Here is a 25,104-nt window from a genome sequence, read left to right as displayed (position 1 = left end):
GGCCGATAGTGACCCCTGTGTGTGTATATGCAGGGACTGGTAGTGATCCCTGTGTGCATGCTGGCGGCCAGCCACTGAGGAGACCTAAAGGCCCCCATACATAGAGCCTAAGGACAAGTCGGACCCAATTCTCCTCCGAGCCGCCCGGCAGCTCCCCGGGAGGCTCACATACAATGAGGACTTTGATGTGCCATTTTTTACATGTGATAAATCGCATGCGATTTATCACATGTAAAAAAAAATAACAGGGAGCTGCAGGGCGGTGAGGAGCAGTGGGGGCGGGCGGCTGGGGAGGAAGCAGTGGGGCAGCAGCGCGTTACCAGATCAGTGCTGGGGCGCTGACCATCAGTCTCACTCTCCACTGTCCGTGTCCAGCGCTGTAGCGGGCGGGCAGCCGCGGCTATTACATCTTTAAAATAACATGTCAAATGACTGCCCGGCTAATGATTGGCTGAGATAGAGCATTCTCAGCCAAACAGTGGCCTCCTTTCCAGTGGGAGTGGCAGTAGCAACGGATCCTGCCCTCTTGCCCTGACCCCTGCATGGTGGGAGCTGCACCTTGGAGACATCCAGGACGGTGAGAGACAGGGAGCTAGTACGGAGAGCAGCTGGTGCGGAGGCTGACAGCCGGGGCCAGTGGGAGCCCACAGAAGAGGCTGCGGGAGGAGCAGGAGTTCCCGGGCTGCAGGTTAGTGTTTCCTCAACAGCTCCATTTATCCATTTTGTGTATATGTGTGTTTGTACAGGTGACTCTTGTTTTTTGGCTAGTGTAAGCTGACCCATGACCCCTTTGTGCAAGACACAGTCCCTCATCTGCGGGCTATGCAAACTCTCTAGAATCTCATACCTTCCAATTACAGTTGGACAGTCTCGCTAATTGCTAATCTCGTTGTACCTAAGGGGGGCAGAGATCACCTGTAATCGCTGAAGAGATGCTGTGTGCATGGCATCTCTTCAGTGCAGGGAGGAGGCATGCCCCCAAAATTATGAAAATGGGCGTTGCTACACTGGGCCATGCCCACTTTACTGGAGACCACACCTACTTTTTTGTAGCCCCCACCCCCCATTCTGGGTCGGCCGCGGCCTCCGGCGCGGCAGGTCACAATTTCAACCATGAACAAGTTGAGAAGTATGGAATCTCCCTGAAAGCAGTTTAAAAAAGTAGGCAAGTATGGTACACTTCCATGTAATGATGATGATCATGTTTTTCATCTCTATGTTATTAGTTTTAATATTTTGAATATTAGATGACCTTCATTTTATGAAAGCATCAGTTGAAATTTGACCTTGCATAACCGTTTCTATTAACTTTCACATACCAACATAATGAATAGACTTATGTGAGTAGGATTTAGTACTGGAAGAATTACCAGTGTTTATACATGACTGGACAAGACAAGGATTTAAGTCTGTGAAAACTCTTGTCATGCTTGGGATCTTCCATTACGTACAGTTCTGTGATTCTTCACTAGCCTTCTCACAGAGAAAGAACAGATAAGGCAGTTCTCAGTTCAGAGAATTTAGTCTGTGTTCCAAACACTGATAAATTCTGAGCATGATGCAACACATTGTTTTTTTTCCTAGGGAAAGAAGAGCCAGTACTCCCCTAACTACCATTTGATGGGAGATAGGGGCATATTAAAGGAAAGGTGGCCCTCATCTGGACCCCTCTCTCTATCTGGCTCCTCCAGAATTACGCATGTGTAAGCCCTGTCAGTGCAAGCCCTGTCAGACACCCCGCCGATCACCACCAGCTCCAACTTGGTCCACGGGGGGGGGGGGGGGGTGAGGGGCGGGGGTGGCACGGACGCCTCTCCAGTCTCCCGCTCCCCTCAACACCTGCTCCAGCCTGGTCATGGGAGGGGAGGAGGGTGCTGACACCAATCGCCTGGCTCCATGGGGGGAGGGGGGATGTGCGCTATGTATCCGTCCCACCGCGAGTGTAGGGGAGGGGGGGTGGATAGGAGGCAGTCGGTCACCTCTGACCCGGTCTCAAGGGGGGGGGGTTGGGGGCACTGCTAACCTGGCTCCAAGGTGGGTGCAGCGGCCGCCGCTTCCATACAAAGTGTAGTGCTGGCTCTGCCGATACAGAACTCCAAAGAGAAAAATATTGCAGACATGGGTTCAGGGAGTGTGGTGTGGGCCCCCCCTTGACCCAGGGGCCCATGTGTACTGCACCCCCTGCAGCCAAAATAGATACTGTATGCATGGCCAGTGCAAGCCCTGTCAGCGCCCCAGGCGAGCCCCCTCACGCGCCCGCCCCCCTCCGCTCGCCCGGTCTGGGGGGGGAGGTGCCTTCACCCCGCCAATCACCACCAGCTCCAATTTGGTCCACGGGGAGGGGGCGGGGGTGGCACGGACGCCTCTCCGTTCTCCCGCTCCCCTCAACACCCGCTCCCACCTGGTCCACGGGAGGGGAGGGGGGTGCTGACACCAATCGCCTGGCTCCATGGGGGGGGGGGGGTGTGCGCTATGTATCCGTCCCACCACGAGTGTAGGGGAGGGGGGGTGGATAGGAGGCAATCGGTCACCTCTGACCCAGTCTCAAGGGGGGGGTGGTTGGGGGCGCTGCTAACCTAGCTCCACGGTGGGTGTGCAGCGGCCGCCGCTTCCATACAAAGTGTAGTGCTGGCTCTGCCGATACAGAACTCCAAAGAGAAAAATATTGCAGACATGGGTTCAGGGTGTGTGGTGTGGGCCCCCCCTTGAACCAGGGGCCCATGTGTACTGCACCCCCTGCAGCCAAAATAGATACTGTATGCAGGGCCAGTGCAAGCCCTGTCAGCGCCCCAGGCGAGCCCCCTCACGCGCCCGCCCCCCTCCGCCCACCTGGTCCGGTGTGGGCGGGGGGGGGGGGGGGGTGCGGACACCTCGCACGCCAATCACCACCAGCTCCAACTTGGTCCATGGGGGGGAAGGGGCGGGGATGGCACGGACGCCTCTCCGTTCTCCCGCTCCCCTCAACACCCGCTCCAGTCTGGTCCACGGGAGGGGGGGTGCTGACACCAATCGCCTGGCTCCATGGGGGGGGGGGTGTGTTGCGTGCTATGTATCCGTCCTACCGCGAGTGTAGGGGAGGGGGGGTGGATAGAAGGCAGTTGGTCACCTCTGACCCGGTCTCAAGGGGGGGGGGGGGTTTGGGGGCGCTGCTATACAAAGTGCTGCCCTCCAGTGGCCGGCGCTCTAGGCAAATGCCTAAACCTGCCTACTGGTGGCGCCAGCTACTGACAAGATTTTTATTACCTTGCATCTGCTGAATAAGTCTTCAAATGTCAATTTTATGAGTTTCTGATGCTGCAGAGGTGATCACATATACCAGGGGTTCCCAAAATGTTTCAATTCATGGCACCCTAGAAAATCCAGATTTTTTTTCACAGCACACCTAGGCCAAAAGTTTCTTTTTTTTAGAATTAAATTTTTTTTTTTGACTCAAGTAAATTTTTGTTTCTACATTATGCTTAGGTTTAGTTATGTTGTGAGGGGCAGAATTTGCTTATTTTTGGGCACATAGTTTATGATTTACAGCCACAAGCACTGATTTTACCTCTCAGATTGACTATCATTTTTTTTAATTCTTTGTACCATTAATCCAAGGCACCCCAGGGTGCCACAACACACAGTTTGGGAACCACTGACCTATACCTATCCTGAAATGTCACCAAATAGCCCCATTTGGCATGCATTGGACTTTGTGAATAAGGGCCTGATTCAGAGATGCATACAAATAGAGCCTACTGCCCTGAAATCAAAACAGACGCCCACCGGAGCCATCACGACTCATTTGCAATATGCATACACAATTACAGTCTAATACAAGGACTGGACCCGCTATGCTGACTGGACCCGGAATACAGACAACATTCTTTCATACTTAAGAGCTTGAAGCTGACATCAGATACACACCCCGAAAATGGCCATGGCACGCCTACAATTTCTAACCACTGTAAACTCTCTGTTAACACCCCAAATGTGCTGGAATCGTCATTGCATGCAGGTTCACAGCAGCACCTTGATGCATGTACAATACAATCGCAGCACATGCACAGTCTGACGATAATCGTCCATTCTGTGGAGCACTGGCTTTGTGTCCATGTCTAAATTAGGGCCTAAGCCATTAAATATGCGTCTTCTTAGCATCACTAATATAACAAATGTACAATGCACAAATATCCTAGACACTGGCCCTAGCAGTGAATGCAGCTTTGTGCTTCATGCTTTATACAAACTCAATTGCAACAAAATTATTATTATTATAAATAATTACAAATAATAATACAGTAATAAGGTTTTTGTGCCGCATACCACTGAGTACCTTCGGCAGAAAAGCTCTGAGTCTACATCCATTACCTGGCACATGAATTGAGTACTACACAGTTGTTTTCATTTTTCCAGTTTGTGCGTCCTTTAAGGTTTATAATGACTATATTTTGTATATACCCCCTGTACAACACGTATGTGTTTTGACACTGCGATATACGGTATGTTTGGAGAGAAAGTCCAAGGAACTAACAAACAGAACATGTAGTACCGCTTGTTATTTTTTGTGTTTTTTTTTATCTAGATTTTTTTTTTTCAATTAAAAACTATAATTATGTAAAACAAATAGCCTTTTCCATTACTCTGGTTTGCCCTGTTTACTTTTCATCATCACACAGCTTAAACAATTTGTGACTTCATATAAACATTACTTATTTTGTATATCTCCCCAAAAATATGTTGTTTTAATCTTCCATGTTTATTAAATGCTGCACACTGCCAACCATTGGGTGCATGGTAACATGATTTATGTGATAAGTTCCCTGTGCTGTTAGTAAGATGTATACAAAGGACAGGACACACTGCCAAAGATTGTTCATTGCTGTTCTAATGCCAAGTGTTTTGACATTTGCTTTACCCACTGTAATACACTGCTTACAGCATTTCCTTACTTCACCTTTCTTTCTTTCTTACGGCAGAGTGCCTCAGCATCATGATGCACAGACTATAAGCCAGATGCACTAAGCTTCAAAAGTGATAAAATGGAGAGTGAAAAACAACCAACCAATCAGCTCCTGCCAGACATTTTTCAAACACAGTCCGTGACGTGGAATTTAGGAGCTGATTGGCTGGCTGTTTATCACTCTCCATTTTATAACTTTTGAAGCTTAGTGCATCTGGCCCTATTTCCCTTATACGCAGATAAAAGATCTACTCATTTTTTATGGAAAAAGGTGGTATAAGGTTTACCTCACAGCTATTAAAGATGGGGAATGAGAAGGTGGTGTGGCAAAATGTCAAGCTGGATGTGTGTCCAACACTTACCAGTATTGGTCTACCCCCAGATCCCATTACAACATCCCTTCAACGTCACATAAACCACCATATATATGTATTGAATGACAACTACCACCAAACTTCATCATTTCTTGACCAGGGATGTCGATGTGTAGGTCGAATTTACTGCAGCTTGGATTTGTGGAAAAATGCCTTTTAGCAATGCATCTCATGTGAACAATGTGGTATGACTGCTGCCAGACCTTTAGTACTTGGCCAGAAATTGCTCAAGGTGGACAATGTCTACATATGTGATAGTGGAAAAGTACTCTAGATTGGGACTGTTGGAAGGTACAGTATGTGTAATCCAAAAACAACGCCATGCATTGAAAAACAACAAAATATTTTGTTCTGTATGTGTAATTGTGGAGCAATGCCGTAGTCTGACTGCAATAAACCAGTCATTAAAAGTCTTGTTTTGGGGTCTTGAATTATATGAAAGTAATTCAGTGCTATGAATCTTTCAATATTATAGTTTCCTTACCCCTTTGAGATAACGCAGTACTGTTTCCAAACATTCCCTCTGTGGCATTCAATGGGGCAGTCTCACGTGCATTAATTACCTCTGTTTTTCCTTTGTAGAAAAAAAAAAAAAAAGAGAAAGGTTAAAATGGATTGTGGGCTTGAGCTTCACTATATAGTCCCATGGACCTAGCATACAAGCTAACCCAGAGGCTCCCAAACACAGTCCGTAAGGCACCCCCAATGGTTCAGGTTTTAAGTAAATCAAATTAACTGAGGTAGTAATTAATTCACCTGTGTCCAAGCATAGATATTGTTAAAACCTGGACCTGAATGCCCTGATCCTTGAGAACAGTGACAGGAAACCTCTGAGCTAACCAGTGCTAAAGGCATCCTGCTGATAATAGAAGATGATTATTGTAAAATGAGGGTTATTTGTAAAAGGCAAAGGAACCTTTGTTACTTAGTATGTGAATAATCTGCAGTCAGTTAGCCAGTTCATCCCATCAAAAGCAGAGAACTCAAGGGTAGATGTATTAAGCGCGGTGAAGTGATAAAGTGGTTTTATCACTGACCAATCAGCTCCTAACTGTGAAGTTACAGGCTTGGTTTGAAAAATGACAAGTAGGAGCTGATTGGCCAGTGACAACCAGACACTTTATTACTTCACCGAGCTTAATAAATCTACCCCTCAGTGAATTGAGGACTGCAGCCGTGCACCAACAGTGCTGTGCATACATTATGGCAGTTCTGAAGACCGCAGCAGAAGCTACAAAGACTGCGTGGTTTGGAGACATCCCTATATTTGTTACTTTTTCTGTTAAATAGCATCTTATTTGCAAAACAGAGCAAGCAGGATGCACATGCTTTTACTGATTAAAATGATATGGGACATGCCTACAGTATATTCAGTGTGTCACTACCACTGTATATGACTATATGCATAAGAAATAGAAGATTTCAGTGTTTTCCTGATGTACGTTGTAGTCAAAATCACTTTAGAACAAATCGCTCTGTGTGTACACGGCTTTACTGATAACTAGCCTGTGGCTGGATCTGCCAACATATACAAAATATTTTCTATACCCTGGTAAACAATAATCCATTTATGAAACTTCATATTCACCTCCTTCTCCATTCTACAGTGATGCAAGGTAGAAAAGCCCCACTGATAGCATTAAACAATGACAGCTTTCACTAAAGGAACAGAACAAATATTGTGCAAGACGGCTTCAGTTAAATATAAACTCTTCTGCTAAAATGGATGGAAATAGCACTGTTAATCTACGCTGTCTTTCAAACTTCTAACTTGTATGAACAGAATGCACACAGTGGAGGGGGTAGAAACAGACAAACATAGCACCAGATTTACAGTTGCATGCACCAGTCCAATTTTGCTCCCAGGGTACTAATACTAATGGCTCAGTGCCATCTTGAGCGCAGAGATGCCCACTGCTGGGATTTCATATCCGCTGCTCAGATAAGCAGGATGGCACATCGGATCTCTGAGCATCGGATGGGACATCGGATCTCTGAGCAATCCTACTAAGGCCTCTCCAGCTAAGAACGAAGAGCATTGCATGACTAGGCAATGTGCAAAAATGATCCCAACATGCCTGTGTTTTCTAAGCCCCTCCCCCAAATGCTGACTACTTGTCACTCACTTTACAAATATTTCCTCTGTGCATAATGCCGTCTTCCCATTGCTCACCTGTTTTAGCATCATATATAGTTAGGATCACACCGCCTCCAATGCCCATGCTATGAGCATTCAGAAGACCATCGCAGAAGAGAGAGGCAATAGCAGCATCGACTGCTGAACCACCTTCTATAAGAACATCCCTGTGAATAAGAGATATACAGAACAATCGGTCATTACACCGTGAGGCAGATAATAATTTGACTATGTAACAATCAGAATTCAAACATTGCAGTGAGATCATAACAGCTCTTTTTTTGTGCCACATAATATAAAATGATACCTCTGCAATAAAAGAGTAGAACAATCTTGAGAACAAATATATGATGGGAATGATGTTTGAGGTTTCAAACTATGAACAGTCCAGTTACTAAACAAGTGCTGTTGGTTTATTGATAGCTATCTGGTATAGTTGTACTCACTGTTATATGTACACTGGTGATGGACAGGAATTGAGCGGATTGGATTTTCATACAGCTCACCAGCTGGTGAGTGTGTCCTGCAAAAGTGTAGTGTTGCATGGCTGCTGGAACAGCTGTCTAGAAAATATTAACCAAGTCTATCATAGGAACTAAGCAGGAGAGGGTCTCACACACCACTCACTGTTCACTGTGAAGACAAGACGGCCCTTGCACATGCTCATTAATGAGCTCAGCCATTTTCGGTTAAGGCATGAAGCCCCCCAGGAAGACTTGAGTCTGTGCAATATCGAATTTCTCATTCAACAATATACAAGGCAAATAATCACTGAGGGAGGCTGACATGAAGGACGTACTAGAGGATTTAGCGTTATGGATATTACACACATAAAGTGTGAGTTACACTGGGCATGACATTGCTTCACCAAACCTTCATGTCTCCCTCTATCTCCTCCCTCTGGACTGTAAGCTGTCATGAGCAGGGCTTTCTGAACCTTATGGTTCCTGTATGCCTTTTTTATATTCCCATTCGCTCAATGTCCATCTTCTGTGCTATGTGCAACTGTATGGTCGTTAAAGGATTTGTATGATGTGCACACTAGCGTATCTACAATGGATGCACAGCCTCTGGGTGAAGGGGGCTCACACTGCAAAAAATGTATCTATTTTGTGAATACTTTTCCTTTGGAGTTCCACATCAGCATCGCTGCACAAATCACCATTTTACGCATGCATACCACCCTACATGACCAATTCAAGGAGGGACAAGATGCTGTTCCTGGACTTCCATGCTAGTTGCAGAGTTGCAGGGCTGCAGCAAAGTCTAAAATTCAGATAGGGGAGCCCCACCAACTGCCACCCCAACACCACAGTCTGGGACTCACTGTGTGGCTCTATCTGAACTTTGGACAATGGTGCAGTCCCACCTCTGCAACTGCCACTGGAAAGGAATTCCAGGAGCAGAGCATTTTGTCCCTCCCGGAATAGGTCATGTTGGGAGGTATGCACATGCATAGAAAGAAAGTCACCAGGAAGGTGACTGCCACAGAATTTCCCCAGAGACCTGCACATGAACACTAGACTGGCATAGTGCTACAGTCGCCTATCAACCATAATGCTGACATCATTGCACTGCCAGGTGATACATTTCAACCATTCAATGCTCTTCAGTGCCCATAGCTGGATAAAGTATTTAAGGGGCCTGGGTCACTTAAAACAGGGGCCTCCTTTGCCCTACAATTATATCTATACAGTGGGGTATGTAAAAAAGAAACACTTTTTGAATTTTTTATTTTTTTAAATAAAAGAATAATGCTTTTAGGTATTGGCGTAATACAACTTTAGTTGGTAGGAGGTCCCCTGTATAGGGCCCAGTGGGGCCACTCGCACTCATAATCCTAGTTTCATACTGCTTCTTATACGCTGCCCCTCTGTCAGGTCAGTATCCTTTTGCACCGGCAGGGCAGAGGAGGGGGTGGCACTCTTGGAGGGGCCACTGGTCAGCTCTACTTTCTGCTTTCCACTGGTGCAGACCTTGATGGTACCCACACTGCACACAGCCACTGAAGGAGGCAATGTGATTGTGATGTGATTCGCTGAGGAGGCTTGGCTGCAATGCAAGGTGATAGAGGCACTTTAGATGTTCCTGCATTGCTCCCTTAGCAGTTCCACATTTATTCCCTTCACAATCTATCTATGTGCCCCCCTCACTAATTGTTCCTCTATGCCTCTGACCTCTTTACCATCTGCGACAGGAAAAATGGCTGTAACAACTTATACCAAGAATTCAAAGCTTAACATTTAGTAGTATAAATGATGGTCATTGTAGTACACAACGAGCGATTTGGTCGCCCCTTCAAAATGTTTGACTCTGCACCCTTGCTCATGTGTGCCTCTACCAGCCTTCTCTTCATTGGAAGTGACTGCCAATTAGAAATAGTGAGGTCTGGTGCAATCAAATATAAAATGGGGAGAAGTCTGAGAAACATGTAAAAGGCATATGAAGGTCTGTAACATGAGGAGAGATCTGGGAGGGGGGCATGTGGGGAGGTCTTGGGCAGCATGTGTCACACATCAGTACTATAGTGGGGGCTTCACAGCATGCTCCTCTGCAACAGGGCTCCCTTCTACACCTTATGTTGGGTAGTGGGAATCAAGGACTTTGGGCTATTTATAATCATTTACATTGGGCACCGCCATCTCTGTTTGCAGTCTTACACAATTACATCAGTACCAATTTGTCAAATACTCACTGATGGCATATTATCAGTCATGATAACAAAAGTTGGGACATGAGCCCAGATGCCCCTACCCAGAATCCATGCCAGCCCCATGGACAGCAATTACCTTTCTATACAACACACCCTAATGACAACCTGCACTAAAGGAAATATCCTTTTGTAATTCATTTTTTGTAATTCTATTTACTTTGTAAAGCATCAACATGAAATGCTGCTCACACAATGGCATGTATGAATGCGTGAACATGCGTGCCATTGGGAAACAACACAGGTAAATGACAACATCTATTAAAATGTGATCTGAACTTTTTCGGGCATTCAAAACTAATTTGGTCATATAATCGGAAAATTATTTAAGTAAATAAGTAACTAAACTTTGCAGAATTAGCTGGCACAAAGACCTTTAGCCAGTGGCGGGATGGGCCGGGGGGGGGGGGGGGATTCATCTGCCCCCCCTAGGCTGCTCTACCAGGTACTGCTGCGGGCCGCCTGCTTGTTCACCTTGGCTCATTCTGCTGTAGCCGGGGCTTTCAGAATATGGCCGCGGCTACAGTAACGTGGCCGCCTGCATGATGACATGTCCAGGGGGAGGGCCGTGTGTTAAGTTCCTCCTGGCAGTGACAGACACAGTGGGGGTGATGTCATGATGCCACCCACCTGTGCATCTGCTGGAGGAAGAGCCGACGGGCGGAAGGCGGAGGGTGGACTGCTGAGGACGGAGGAGGGAGGTTAAGCCAGGCAGGGGGAGCAGGCCTGTGGTGTCCTGGTAATATTATTTTTAAACAGGGAGAGAAGCCTGTGGTATCCTGTTATTGTTATTATATAGTGGGAGCAGCCTGTGGTCACAGTGTGGTGTTGTGGTAATATTATTATTCAGGAGGAGCAGCCTGTGGTGCCCTCCTGTTATTATTATGCAGGGGGAGCAGGCCTTTGATGTCCTGGTATCATCATCATTATTATTATTACTATACAGAGGGAGCAGCCTGTGGGAGTACTCCTGTTATTATGCGGTGGGGGGGGGGGGCATCATGTGGCGTCCTTCTCTTATTATTCTGCAGGAGGAGCAGCCTGTGGTGTCCTCCTGTTATTATTATGCAGGGGGAGCAGGCATGTGGTGTCCTGTTATTATACAGGGGGAGCAGCCTGTGATGTCTTGTTGTTGTTGTTGTTACAGGGTGAGCAGCCTATGGTGTCCTGTTTTTTTAAAAATTTTATATACAGGAGGAGCAGCCTGTGGTGTCCTGGTATTATTATATTCCAGTTGGAATAATCAACGCCAGGCCTAATCTTTTTTATTAATAAGAAAAATCTAAATTTAACGCTGTTACTTATGAGCCAGTGCTCTGGGCTGGCCCCCCCAGGCTGAAAGTTGCCAGCCAGCCCAGGGGCAGGCCTTTAGCCCACTGCACCTGCCAGTCCCCCAGCCTAACTGACTACTCCTCTTTCTCTAATATATTGCACATTTTTCACCAGCTGCTCATATATCTGATCAGTCTTGCATTCCTGTGTGCTTCTCGCTGTATAACCTGCATGAGCCTGTGTGCACACACACACACACACACACACACACTGCCCGTGTTCTCAATAGAGACAACACGGATGATGACTAGATTTTGACAGCATGCAGTCAAAATCTAGTCAGACGATAGCGAGGCGTGGAACCGCGCATCATCATCGCCGGGGGCCATATACACAGAGCGATCCATGCTCCATTTCTAAGCGATCTGGTCAGATTGCTTAGAAATGGGGCTGAAATCGCCCCGTGTATATGCCCCTTTAAGATGCCCATACACAATGTGTTTTTGCCTTACAATGCGATCACACTGTGTAAGCTGCTTGCCCTGTCCCCAGCCCAGGGCCGGATTTAGGGGTCTTGCCGCCCCCAGGCACCACACTGTTGGACACGCTCCCCCCCCCTCCTCCGTGTACCTGGCCAGCCCCTGGTCGGCACTCAGTCCCGCCGCCCAGCTCAGCCTCTCTGTCTTCTCCTGCAGCTGCCAGCGCGTCCTCCAGCTGCCTCTCCATGCCGCCGGAACATCTCTGCCTGCAGCCCCTGCAGGGTCCCCCTGTCATCCTTCTGCAGCTGGCGGCTAGCCACACTGACACCTCAGCCACCGACGGCCACAGTGTTCTGGAATCTGGAGGAAGAATGCATGCTGCCCGGCACAGGGAGCACCCACAGATGGCTGCAGCACACAGTACAGCCTCGACCTGGCACAGGTCACTCGCTCCAGGTCTCTATGGGCAGCTGTGCAAAGGGGTGATGTTAGTGCTCCTGCTTGGCTATCCGGTGCTGCTGCCCGTAGAGACCTGGAGCTAGTGACATGTGCCGGGCGAGGTAGTGGCAAATCCGGCTCTGCCCCAGCCCCTCATCCTCTCTGATGGACAGCGTCTATTCCCTGCTGCTCTGCTCAGAGCAGCGACAGGCAGGGTGGACTCCCAACTGCCTGCCCAACCCCTTCTTTCCACGCAGGCCACTGATGGGCCCCGGGCAGGATACGGGACCGTCCCAAAAATAAATAGGATTATATAGTGTTTTATATTACCATTTAATACAATTTTGTATGACCTTTGTGCAGGTGTTCTATAGAAAATTACACCTGCGTTATTTTCCCCAGAGATGAATATGAGATTCTACTACTGAACACAGGCCCTCCCCTTTTTTAATCCATTCCTGGGCCATTTGTTTATCCCAAAATAGTGTGAAGTTTATATGTCCTCTATGTGCCTGGGTGGGTTTCCTCTCCCAATCCAAAAATATACTGGCAGGTTAAGTGGCAAACTCTTAACCCTATTGTGTATTGTGTCCATGAGATAGCCAATAGATTGCAAATCTCCTGTGTAACTGATATGAATAACTTAATACGCTTTGTAAAGTGGAGCATGATAGGCGTCTATCATTTAGGGTGAGATTCACCAAACACAAAATGCCGTAAAAACCCAGTTTTCTGTGTTTTTACCGCATTTTCATATACAGCAAAGCCCCACCGCCAGGGCTTCACTGCGGGGGGTTACGCCAGTTATATATGGCATTACCCCATCGAAGCCTATGGGCTTCACTTCGAGTCCCCCGCTGCCCCGCGCGCCCCACGCCGATCCGTGCCGCATCCCCTCACCTGTGTCCAGGCAGCCTCCTGCTGTGCTGCCCGGACCAGTGATCTCCTCCTGCCTGCACCGCTTCTGAATGCAGGGAGGAGGAAGAGGAGCCCTCTCACAGACGGCTGAGGGTTCAGGGAGGGAGGGAGGACCCGCTGCACATCACCGGCCATCGCCTTTTTGTTAATAATCGCATATGTTACTGCATATGCGATTATTAACAATGTGAGTGCCAGCGATGTGCGGACGGGATTATTAGAGAATCCCGCCCTTAATCTTAAAAAATCTGTTGTAATTTATTATATATTTATACCAAAAATCTACAGCATATTATACATTATTCTCTATAAATATAGGTGCCCCTCTTTAGAGGAACACTTTAACACATCCCCCAATTTGTATGATCACTAAATTCCTTTTATAGTAGAACTAGAGTGTAAAAATTAAAGCATTTGTGTTACCCCTTATATAAATTTCACCTTTTACAAAGTGTGAAATGAGTGTCAAATCCCAAGGACTCACCTGCCAATCTCAGAGCATATTCCAGCATCAGTGGCTACAGCTGCTTTTCCGAAGACTTGGGCGCTGTTTTTTGAGGTTACGGGAGATTGAGAGCGCAGTCCAAAATACAGTCCCAAGATCAGTGCCAGAGCTATCAGTATAGCGCTCAGGATTCCTATCACCAGGCGTTTCCGCATTGCTCTGTGGAATACACAAGAATTATTGTCAGTACAGAACTCACACCATATTCTCTAATTCTAGAACCAGACAGTCATCTATGGAAATAAGTAATACTATTGAGGTACTACTTTTATTGGCTTAAATTCGCCTTACCTTTACATCAGTTAATGAATCTTTAGTCTAACAAGAGAAAAGGTAACACTGTGTCCATATTAGAATGGATGTACCGTTAGACAGGGCTTGTGCTTCTGCAGCATGAGGACTCTGCCTGCTGCCAGCACTTCCTCACTGGATTGCATGGTGCCAGCGCTGCCCTCAAAATTTTCTATCATGGGAAGCTGACTCACAAGCAAGGTTAAGCTGCAGCCAGCCTCTTTGGACATATAATAATGAATTTTCCACTTAAGAAAAAGTAAGAAACCTCCCCAGAAACCAATCGAATTTACTGATAGCATAATACAACCAAAACAAAAAGAACTAACAAAGACATTTTTTTCTATCTATTCATGTAAACACATACCTCCCAACATGACCCTCTCCAGGAGGGACACAATGCTCTGCTCCTGGACATCCCTCTTAATCTATGATTGCCATCACCTGTGCTAAACAGGGTAAATTAAAAGAATAGTGTTTTAACACAGGTGATGGCAATCATAGATTACAAGGGAAGTCCAGTAATAGAGCATTCTGACCCTCCTGGAGAGGGCAATGTTGGGAGGTATGTAAACATGAACCAATAAAGGCATGATTCAGGTCCAGTCATTATTCTGTGTTGGGCACAGAGTACTGATGCTCTGTACATTGTGAACCTGATCCAGTGTATGTGCAGATGAGCGGGCAAGGAGGGGGTAATAACATACTAACTTTAATTCAGTAAACCTGGTTAAAGTATAGGGGGCGTGACCAGTAGGAAGGTGTGCTGGGCGTGGCTGCATTATTGCATCATCATGGCCCTGCCCCCCTATGCAGTACAGTAAAGACGAATTGTATAGCAGTGGTGGGGCTACAATGAAGCGATTCATTGTGAATAGCATCATTGGGTACTCAGTCTGACATGTTGTGTTCTGTAAATGGTCCGCTGAGGAAGGTTTCATGGGTATGGGGGATGTGGGAGACTTGCCCATCTTTCGGGCCACCCCATTTTTGTAAGCCTTCTGGCTGTCTAAAAGGGTAGGCAAGTATGGCTGGCAATGGTCGCCATTTCACAAAACAGAGGTATGTTGCCATACTTTTTTTTTTGTCCCGAGGTGAGGGTCTCCATCTTCTGATGGAGAATTCCTGGCTACACCTATGGAACTGTGGCAGCCGGTGTGCGTAACCTTAGGGTTATTCAGTCAGCCAATGGTTTAGGGAGATTTGATGCCGTTTCTTAGGCTAATCTATGTGCATCAACCACTAATTTACACATGGAGCATTTAGCTCTCTTCATGGCCCTTATGCTAGTTGACTCGGATGGATGCGTATTTCGGACGGCCACAGTGTGTTCTTAGCCCTGCCTACCGTACGGATCGCTCACACTCCGAATGCGGTATGTTTCATGCGAACACCTCCCCATCTGTGGGAACCTCCCCCATTCTCCGATAGTCACCGACCATCGATTGATGGACCGATTGGTCAGGCAGCCCGAGTGCTCCAGACCACTCGGACATTTTTCTGTGTGAATGCAAGGATATGGGCGGGCAGCTGACATCCGGCTATCTCAGCTGTCCGCCCCCACACGTGCGTCATGGCTGGATTACCATACGTACGCCCACCGTTTTCAAGGGAACGCCCATGAAACGCGGGGCGTACGCATATGGTAATGAGCCCAAATAGCCCTTCATGTTCCTCTCCACCCCCTGCTCGGGTGGTTCCGTACGATACTTTTCTGCACGGAATTCATGCCGTGTTCGGACTTGCGAGGCATTCGCACATGCACAGAAACGCCTCTGCACATGCGCAAACACCAACCATCGGCCGTCTGACCGAACACGCAGCCATCCATTTCAATCAGAATAAGGGCCCATGGGTGAGATGTACTAAGCCTTGGAGAGTGATAAAGTGGAGAGAGTTAAATAATCAGCTCTTAACTTCCACACCACAAGCTGTGTTTGAAAAGTGACAGTTGGGGGCCAACACATTGGTACTTTTTGCTGCAAGCCTGGAAAGTAAGCTCGGAGGATTTTTTTCTAAAAGGGACAATTACAAGGCTTGGTTGTGCCTTGTAATAGATTGCCCCTTTAACAAAGCCTCCAAGTTCAGCCGGCATGCCCCAGAGTCTCTGAACTTGCAACGCATTACATCCTGTAATTCATCTCTAAACACATTTCATAAAATGCTTAGTTGTCTTTAATTACACATCTGTATATTACCTTCCAGTACACTGTGGGCCTGTTTCTGGTTGACTCAGTAAGCTGCAAAGATCACAGCTTACCAAGTCCCAGAGTGCCCGCCCCACCAAAAAAAAATGCCCCTGTTGCCGTCTACCCTCACAAACATGTTAGGGGATGTGTTATGAAAACCCATCCCCTAGTAGGTGCTTGCAGCAGTAGGAAACATTTGATGGTCGGCGAATATCTAATGATTTCTCCTGGGCTCGCAAATATAAGTCAGTGGAGACTGACTTATATTTGTGGGCTCCGGGGAGAAGACAGGGTGGGCGGCTGACATCATGTGACAAATATAGCCTGAACCAGACATTGCCTCCATGGGGATATTGTGCTCAACAAAAAAATCCATTTACTTTCTCATTGCAATAGGATTTTATTCCTATTGCCCCCTCTCATTGTCGTTGGTACATGGTCAATTATTACTGACCGAAGGCTTGCCACGCTGTATTTGACTTGTAGGCAATGCCTGGCTACAGGCTGATCGCTAAAACCCTTACTTATGGCTTGGTGTATGGCTGTCCTATGTAGGGCCATGCGCTCCTTAAATTGGCGCTGGGTTTTCCCCACATAGGAAAAGCCACATGGACAGGTGAAAAGATAAGTTGATTGATTACCATTCGAATCCATTTTTTTTTTAAATCCCTATTCCTGACCTCTGGAGGACTAAACACCGGAATCACAATTTCCTGCTTTAAATGAAAAGCGGATACCACTTTAGGTAAAAACTTCGGAACTGTTCTCAACACAGCTCTATCATCATGGAACACCAGAACGCCTTGCAAGACAAGGCCCCCAATTCAAATACATGTCTTGTAGACGCCAACAAAAACGTCAGTTTCCAAGTCAAAAACTTAAGGTCAGCCAACCTTAATGGTTCAAAAGGTGGTTTCTGCAGAACAAATAACACCAGAGATAATCCCAAGGTGCCACTGGTTGTCTATACGGAGGCTTAAGACGGGTAACCCCCTGGAGGAAGGTCTGCACCTCCGGCAACAAGGCCACTTTCTTTTGAAAGAAAATGGACAAGGCCAACAACTGCACCTTCAAGGATTGAAGGCTTAAGCCTGTGGAAAATCCATCGTGGAGAAACTCCAGAAGTCTTGAAACTTTAAATCTAGATGTGTGAACTTTTTGTCTCTCACACCACCTAATGTAAGTCTTCCAAACTCTATAATAATTAGCTGCAGAAACTGGTTTCCTTGCACTAATCATGGTTCAGATTACTGTGTCCGAGAAACCCTTCTTTTTTAAGATGGAGGTTTCAAGAGCCAGGCCATCAAATTGAGCCGAGCTAGGTCCTGGGGTGTCTGTCGCCCATTATCCACCCTAGGCAGGGAGCCAGCTCAGGAGTCCTCTCTGTGAAGAGGTCAAAGCGCTGTGCTGAGAAACCAGACAGCGTCTCTCAGCCCACAGGGAGCTGACAAGACGCGCTTCTGTCAGCCTCTGCTGCACTGACAGTGTGAGGAAATTCCATTGGAAGCCTCACACTAAAAAAAAAAAAACCAAGCTACTCTAAACTTCAGCATAGTACCACTCTGATGGGCACCTAAAACGAACTGAGGAATGCTGGGATGCAGAAGGGAGAAGCCTGCCTCTCCAAAAGCTTTAGTATTGGTGCCTGGCTCCTTTGGACCCTCCTACATCCCATGGTTGAGCTGTGTCACCAGGATGAATGAAAGAGAAAATTATGTACATGGAAGTACATGTAAGGGGGTAATGGGTAGTGAAATATTTCCCTGTATGGCAGTAACTAAATTTGTCACCAACTGTCCTGGCTCTACAAGTGTCACACCCCAAACTTCGAAAACTTCCATTTTTCGACACAAGAAATGTAAAGGTGCTGTTTTATTCCAACCCGTGATATCTCATCTCACCACTGAGATTATATTTCCTATATAAGGTAAACGGTACTTCCTTATCTCTGCGGCCACCGCTACACCACTTACATTAGCCGCTACTTAACCGCTACGTAAGGATTTTCGGCAAGGAAGTACCCCATCTTCCTGTGTCCACATCACCCTACTGTGTCCACGCCATCTATTACCTTTAGTAAACCGAGTCCGAAGCGTGGTGAGCCCACGAGGGGACAATGGTGCTACGTAAGTTCCGTAGCGTAAGTGGTGGTTGGGATCCCGGCGTTCAAAATCCCGACCGCCGAAATCCCGACAAGGGGGGACGTGGATCGCCCCCCCTTGCGGGCTCGCTACGCTTGGCACGCTTATTTATTCTCCCTCCAGGGGAGTCGTGGACACCCACGGAGGGAGAAAGTGTCAGGATTTCGGCGGTCGGGATTCCAGCGTCGAGATTCTGAATGCCGGGATCCCGACCGCCGGGATTTAAACTGCATCCCAGGTAAACATTAAAGGTCATTATGATGAATAAAAATGTTTGCTTACCAATTTTGACAAATTCACTTGGCACTCAAAGGGTTAAAACAGCATCAATAATTCTAGGCCCAAAGTTAGTTTGTAGTATTATAATCAGATGTATGATTAACCAATAATATCAAACAACTGATAATGATCATCATTTTCATATTTAGGATGAAACCTAGTCATAAACTGAAATACAAACCGCTTTGTATGAGCCTTAATACTGGTTGAGGAACCACCAAACTCTGCTACAAACGTGAGGATGAGGAAGACATTTTTATGTCATAAGAGTTCATATACCATAACTGAGCACAGCAATAAGACACAAGGTAGTTATTCTGCTGCAGCAAGGTCTCTTTCACGAAAAGACTGGGCACACCTACAGATTTATCTGTCCATTCTATATGGTGGGAACAAAAATCTGGTAATGTATGGAAGCAAATGACCATTTGACCAAATGACCATTTGCGCCTAAACACTGGGAAATGGACAAAAATTATTGTTTGGATAAATTTGCTCTATCAAATGGATTTAACCAATTTGTCTGAATGACCACTGTGTTTTCCAGTGTTTGGGCGCAAATATTTGATTTTTTTTTCTCCCATACAATACCAGATTTTTCCAATCTGGCTGGTTGGAATGAAAATCTGGAAATTTTTGGGAACAATTTACAATCGACCGTTTGCTCCCAAAATTTGGAAAATGGACAAAAGCAGTCATCTGCATACATTGATTTAACTAATTTGTCTAAATGACCATTTTTGTATTTTTTCCATGTTTAGGAGCAAATGGCCAATTGGCATTTGCTCCCAAGGGTGCCGGTCGGGTTCCTGACAGTCGGGATCCCGACAGTCATTAACCTGACGTCGGGATCCCGATTGTCAAAACGTCGACAGCCAGGCCACCCGCTATTTTCCCTCATGGGGGTCCACGACCCTCATAGAGGGAGAATAGAATAGGTGGCTCGCGCAGCGAGCCACCGTGCCCGCAAGGGGCTTTTTTGCGCTCGCCATGCTGTCTGACTCCGGGCAGTCGGGATGCCATGTCGGGATCCCGACTGTCGGGATCCCGACTGTCGGAGTCCCATACCACACCCGCTCCCAAATATTTCCAGATTTTCATTCCAACCAGCCAGATTGGAAAGATAATTTTCTAGTATATACAGGCCTAAAGATTTCAAAGCAGACTGGGGTTTTAATATGCGCTGTTAAAGTTCTTTCGAAAACCCACGCACCATCACCTGACCACTTAAAAGGGGTACCTAAATACTGACATTTCATTTATTTAAACTGAATGAGCAGCACTCCAACAACCAGAGACCGATTCCTTTTTTCTTTACTTTTTTTGGACTTATAATGCTGGACAATTTATTTTAATTATATATGGACAATTATTATTACTAATTTAATTAAAGCTAGGTACACACCTATAGATTTATCTGTCCAATATATCTAGTGGAAAGAAAAATCTGGTAATGTATGGTAGCATAGAAAAAAAGCAAACATTTGCTTCCAAACACCGGAAAACAGATAACTATTTAATTTACCAAATTTATCCGAACAAAAGTTTTTGTCCATTTTTATGCATTTGGAAATGATTGTCCTTTGGTCCCATACGTTACCAGATATTTGTTCCCACCAGAAAGATTGGGCAGACAAGCCTATAGGTGTGTACCTAGCTTAACCCAACTAGATATCAGGGTCCAGTGCAACATCTTAGTTTACAATTTTTCTTGTACTTTTGCTTCGGCAAAAGTGCAACTGGCCATCGATAGTGTAAAACTATTCAATGGGTAACCATCGATAATCCTCTTATGTTTGAGTGATTGGCCTGTGGGCCAATCAAAACACGTGGGCGGGGCTTTGCTGGTGTCGGGGGGGGGGGGGGCATGTTCGTGTCCTGGCACTTTGAAAAAAAAAGCATTGATGTAGGGAAACCATCTGGTTCTATCCCATCGATGGCAAAAGTATTCAACATCGGCCATAAATCATCGATGATTTTGATTCGTCGATGGCCATCCCTATTTAGCACATTCTAGAAGATGATAGAATCTAATTGGATGCTATGGGCAACATCCCATCTTGGTAAATTTGCCCCACATCATGCTTACTTCCCTTCAAATTGGAACATATCCAACAGTGCCATATGCTCAGAACCGGCAGAAACCACTGGGACCCAGGCACACCCATAAACTGTTCAGAGAAGTCTGACCAAAAGTGGTCTTCATGAAAAAAAATTGGGGCCAAATAGCCATACCTTCCATACAGAAACAAGGGCAAGCAACCTGGAACACACCCCCTGACAAGTTAATTCAAAAACTGTGTGAAAGTGTACCAAGAAGAATTGCTGATGCTTTCAAGGCAAAGGTTGATCACACGGAATATTGATTGGATTTATATTTATCTTCTGCTCATTAACATTCCATTTTATTCATTTAAAAAAATATATATTAACATTACATTTTTAAAAGCATTCTTACTTGTTATTTTTTCTATCCCTGCCTAAAACTTTAGCACTGTACTGTATATATCTATCACTACACTACATGCAAATACAATATTAATATATAATTTACCAGAGCAAGCAAAACTGGACAGAATACTTGCCTACTATTGCAAACTAGTTTCAGGGAGATTACAGATGGTAGAATTGTGCAAAGCGTCCCATTAAGTAGGCGTGTCATGCCAGTGGCAAACGCAGGATTTTTAAAGGGAGGCTTCCAAATGTAATCTAATTACCAGCAGTGTGCAGAACTGCAATAAAGCAGATAATCGCTCTCAGCACCTGATCCATTCAATGCAATGTAAAACTGAAGCTCACATAATGTAGTTGTGCCATTAATTAACTGTGCATGCATGAAAAGTTCTGAAAACCCCAAGTCATATGTGTTACACAGACTGCATACCTCCCAACTTTGATAATCCCCAAATAAGGACCTGCTGCGCCAAAGGCGTGAACGGTCCGAAAAGGGGCAGAGCTAATGAGATGGTGTGTGTGTTAAGAGATTCTAAAGAGATTGGTGGAATGTAAACTTGCTTCACACTAGGAGGCACAGCTTCACACTGGGAGCAGCAAATGATACAATGACATTGCACAATTGGGCTGGATTCACAAGTGGGGCTTTGTCGATGACGGTACGGCAACTGATTGGTACTGCCATGGCTGATGGGTTTCCTCTTAAAATGCCCAATGGCTACAGAGTGAATCTGCACCATTGATCAGTTATCGGTGACACCATCAGACATAATATAATCCTATGGTTGGTTAAAATGTCAGACATGGCCGCTTATGCCATTTGAATTGCATTTTTCAATGCAGTCACTAACTCCCACTTATCCTTTTAATGCCCTTCGAAATGGAATGGATCTCTATGCAATTCTGATCTACCTCCCAGCGGAAACCATTGGGAACATGTGCAATACCCAACTGCACCTTACCAACTCTGATTCACCCCCAATTTATACTAATCTTAGTGCATATCTTAAGCATAACCAATAACTAAAAAAAATAGCATTTACTGTATCATTTAAAAAGGAAATTAGAACTAGCATGACCATTCATATTCCTGTCATCTTCCTATGTAAATATCTATGTGATATGCTTTATTACCAAGCCAACGCATCTGAGAGTCCACATGTAAGCCAGATGTGGGCCTGCCCAGAGTAGTGGCCCCATCCCCTCCTGTCTCCCACACCAACAACCTTTACAGATTCACAGAGTACCAGACATTGCAAATACTTATCTAAGAGGGCGCCCATCTATAGCCATTGGAACATCATCTGTTAAAGGGTATTTCCATCCTGGGGGAAAGTTGGGGATATTTCTGATATTCAAAAGGATTATGGTAATGAATTGTTTGTCTGCTTGATGGTATTATGCAAAATGTGGAGGTTTGTGATTTGTCACAGCAAGATCTGGGGGCCACTGGACTGCCAAGCATATTGAAACCAATGCTTCCTCATAGGTGTAGTGATGTAATAATTCCAATTAATTTGCTGTTGGTTCAACCTACATTTAATTTGTTGCCGCCCACTTGAGAGATTTGTCCATGGTCACTTTTAGTTACCAATCTACCCCTGCTTATTACAGTGGAGCAATTGTAAATATCCCATTACTATATTATTATTAACATGTGGGGAGGACTATCATCAGTTCACATCAAGCACCTGCAACTGATTGCCTCTATATACGTCTTTCCTGTAGTCAGTATGGGACTAGATTTCTGAATTTAAGCCCCATTCACACTAGATGACTCTTTAAAAGATATAGCTCAGTTTGGCCCTTCTGAGCTAGATCTTTAAAGAAAAAAAAATCACTAACGTTGCAGGCTCCTGCTCCCCTGTCTGTGCAGCATGCTCAATGTTGATTATATTGTCAACAAGACATGCTGTCAGCGAGGGCCGCCAATTTTTATCATAAATAGTGTCCATCTCTGAATCAGACCCATTTTACAATGCAGCAGTAAACACTAGTGTAACATGTTTAGCATTACTGCCTCTTAGCACTGAGGTCATTGGTTCGATTCCCACCATGGCCCTAACTGTGCAGTTTGTATACTCACTGTGCTTGCGTGGGTTTATTCCAGGTACTCCGGTTTCCTGCCACAATCCAAAAATATTCTGGTAGGTTAATTGGTACTTGTGTATTATCACGGCGCCCATCGCATCGCATACCATAAGGCATGCGATGGTATGTGATGCGATATCGTGCAATGTTGTACAATGTCATACAATTTTAAAATTGCGATTAAAAATTGTATAAGCACCCTAATGGGTGCTTACAATGTTAAATGCACCCCCACTATAAACGTGAACCCGAAGCGTGGCAAGCTCCGCGAGCCCGCGAGGGGACGCACATAACTTCACAGGTATACGCGTCCACTCGCCACACTATAAAATCAACTCCACGCCGACGTGGATAGTGGGGGTATGAAAAGGTCGTAGGACGCGTACCGCCGCCCCTCGCGGGCTCGCTGCGCTCGCCATGCTTCGGGTTAACGTTTATAGTGGGGGGTGATGTGGGGGTGCATTTAACATTGTAAGCACCCATTAGGGTGCTTATACAATTTTTAATCGAATAGGGGGCTAAAACCGCATCGCAGTGCATCGGGTGTATGGCATGCGATGCGATAAAAACATTGCGCGATCAATATCGGGGGCACTGTGATAATACATAAGTACCGGTAATTGGCTCACAACAAAATGAACCCTAGAATGTCTGTGTGCATGTGAACGTGTGGTAGGGAATATAGATTATAAACTCCACTGGGGCAGGGACTGATTTGAATGTTCCAATATTCTCTGTAAAGCGCTGCGGAATTTTTGTGCACTCTATAAAGAACTAGTAATAAAAAATACTATAGATTTGATACACATGTTTTTACAGGGATGTAGTCAGGATTCAGGTCTTCGGGACCCTAATGGGTCAAAATAAGGAATTTGGTACTTACCGATAATTCCCTTTCTCCGAGGCAGCAGGGGACACTGCAGTACTGACGTATGAGATAGAGTGGGTGCGTAGGAGGAGTCGGCACTTAAGTGAAAATTTCATCTGTGGCTGGCTCCTCCCCCCTCTATCTCCCTCCAGACACCAGTCTTAAAAAACGTGACCGAGAGAGAAAGGGGACAGGCAAAGTAGAACCACAGACTGTAAACAAAAAAATATTAGGTAAACCCTTCAACCAATAGACATGCATTCATGAAACCAAACAATACAGATAAATAATCCAATCTGTAAAAATACAGAACTAGCAGGACCCCCAAACAATCATGGCAGGAACGGTACTGCTGAAAAAACAAAAAAACCAAAGCGCTGGGCGGGCGTGCAGTGTCCCCTGCTGCCTCGGAGAAAGGGAATTATCGGTAAGTACCAAATTCCTTATTTCTCCTACCGCAGCAGGGGACACTGCAGTACTGACGTATGAGATGATACCAAAGCTACTACACCCGGGAGGGCGAGCGCTGAGGATCCTGTAAGACAGCTCTGCCAAAGGAAGAATCTTCCCTGGCAAACCTATCAAACTTGTAAAACCTAGCAAAGGTATTGGAGCCTACCCACGTGGCGGCTCTACAAACCTGAGTCAAAGACACTCCCCTGGCAGCCGCCCAGGAAGTACTGACTGATCTGGTAGAATGGGCAGAAACATTTGGAGGAACCTGAATGCAGGCTTTTGCATACGCCTCCTTAATAGTAAGGCACAACCACCTGGCCAGAGTCTGCTTCGACGCTGGCCAACCCTTCTTTTCTGCCCCAAACAAAACAAATAAAGATTCTGTCTTCCGAAACGAAGCCGTCCTATCCACATAGATGCGTAATGCTCTTACGACATCCAAACTTTCAGAAGACCCAGGCAAGGCCGGAACCACGATCGGCTGGTTCACGTGAAAGGAAGAGACTACCTTGGGAAGAAACCTAGGATTAGTCCTTAACTCTGCACGGTCTCTGTGAAAAACC

General features: G+C 45.8%; 1 protein-coding gene across 1 annotated transcript in view; it reads right to left on the bottom strand.

The window, feature by feature from the left end:
- Window positions 1–25,104, bottom strand: part of GGT1 (gamma-glutamyltransferase 1) — a 99,993-nt gene that overhangs the window by 41,785 nt on the left and 33,104 nt on the right. Inside the window, exons 2-4 of the mRNA XM_083148188.1 lie at window positions 13,752–13,931; window positions 7,487–7,617; window positions 5,798–5,887 (exon numbers count right to left, since the gene is read on the bottom strand). Of these exons, the coding sequence (XP_083004314.1) occupies window positions 5,798–5,887; window positions 7,487–7,617; window positions 13,752–13,927 (397 nt within the window). The 5' untranslated portion in view covers window positions 13,928–13,931. The remainder of the gene's footprint in view (window positions 1–5,797; window positions 5,888–7,486; window positions 7,618–13,751; window positions 13,932–25,104) is intronic.

This window comes from Crinia signifera, chromosome 1 (genome assembly GCF_055691185.1).
Source record: "Crinia signifera chromosome 1, ASM5569118v1, whole genome shotgun sequence".
Classification (NCBI taxonomy): domain Eukaryota; kingdom Metazoa; phylum Chordata; class Amphibia; order Anura; family Myobatrachidae; genus Crinia; species Crinia signifera.
This window is presented reverse-complemented; position numbering and strand designations above follow the sequence as displayed.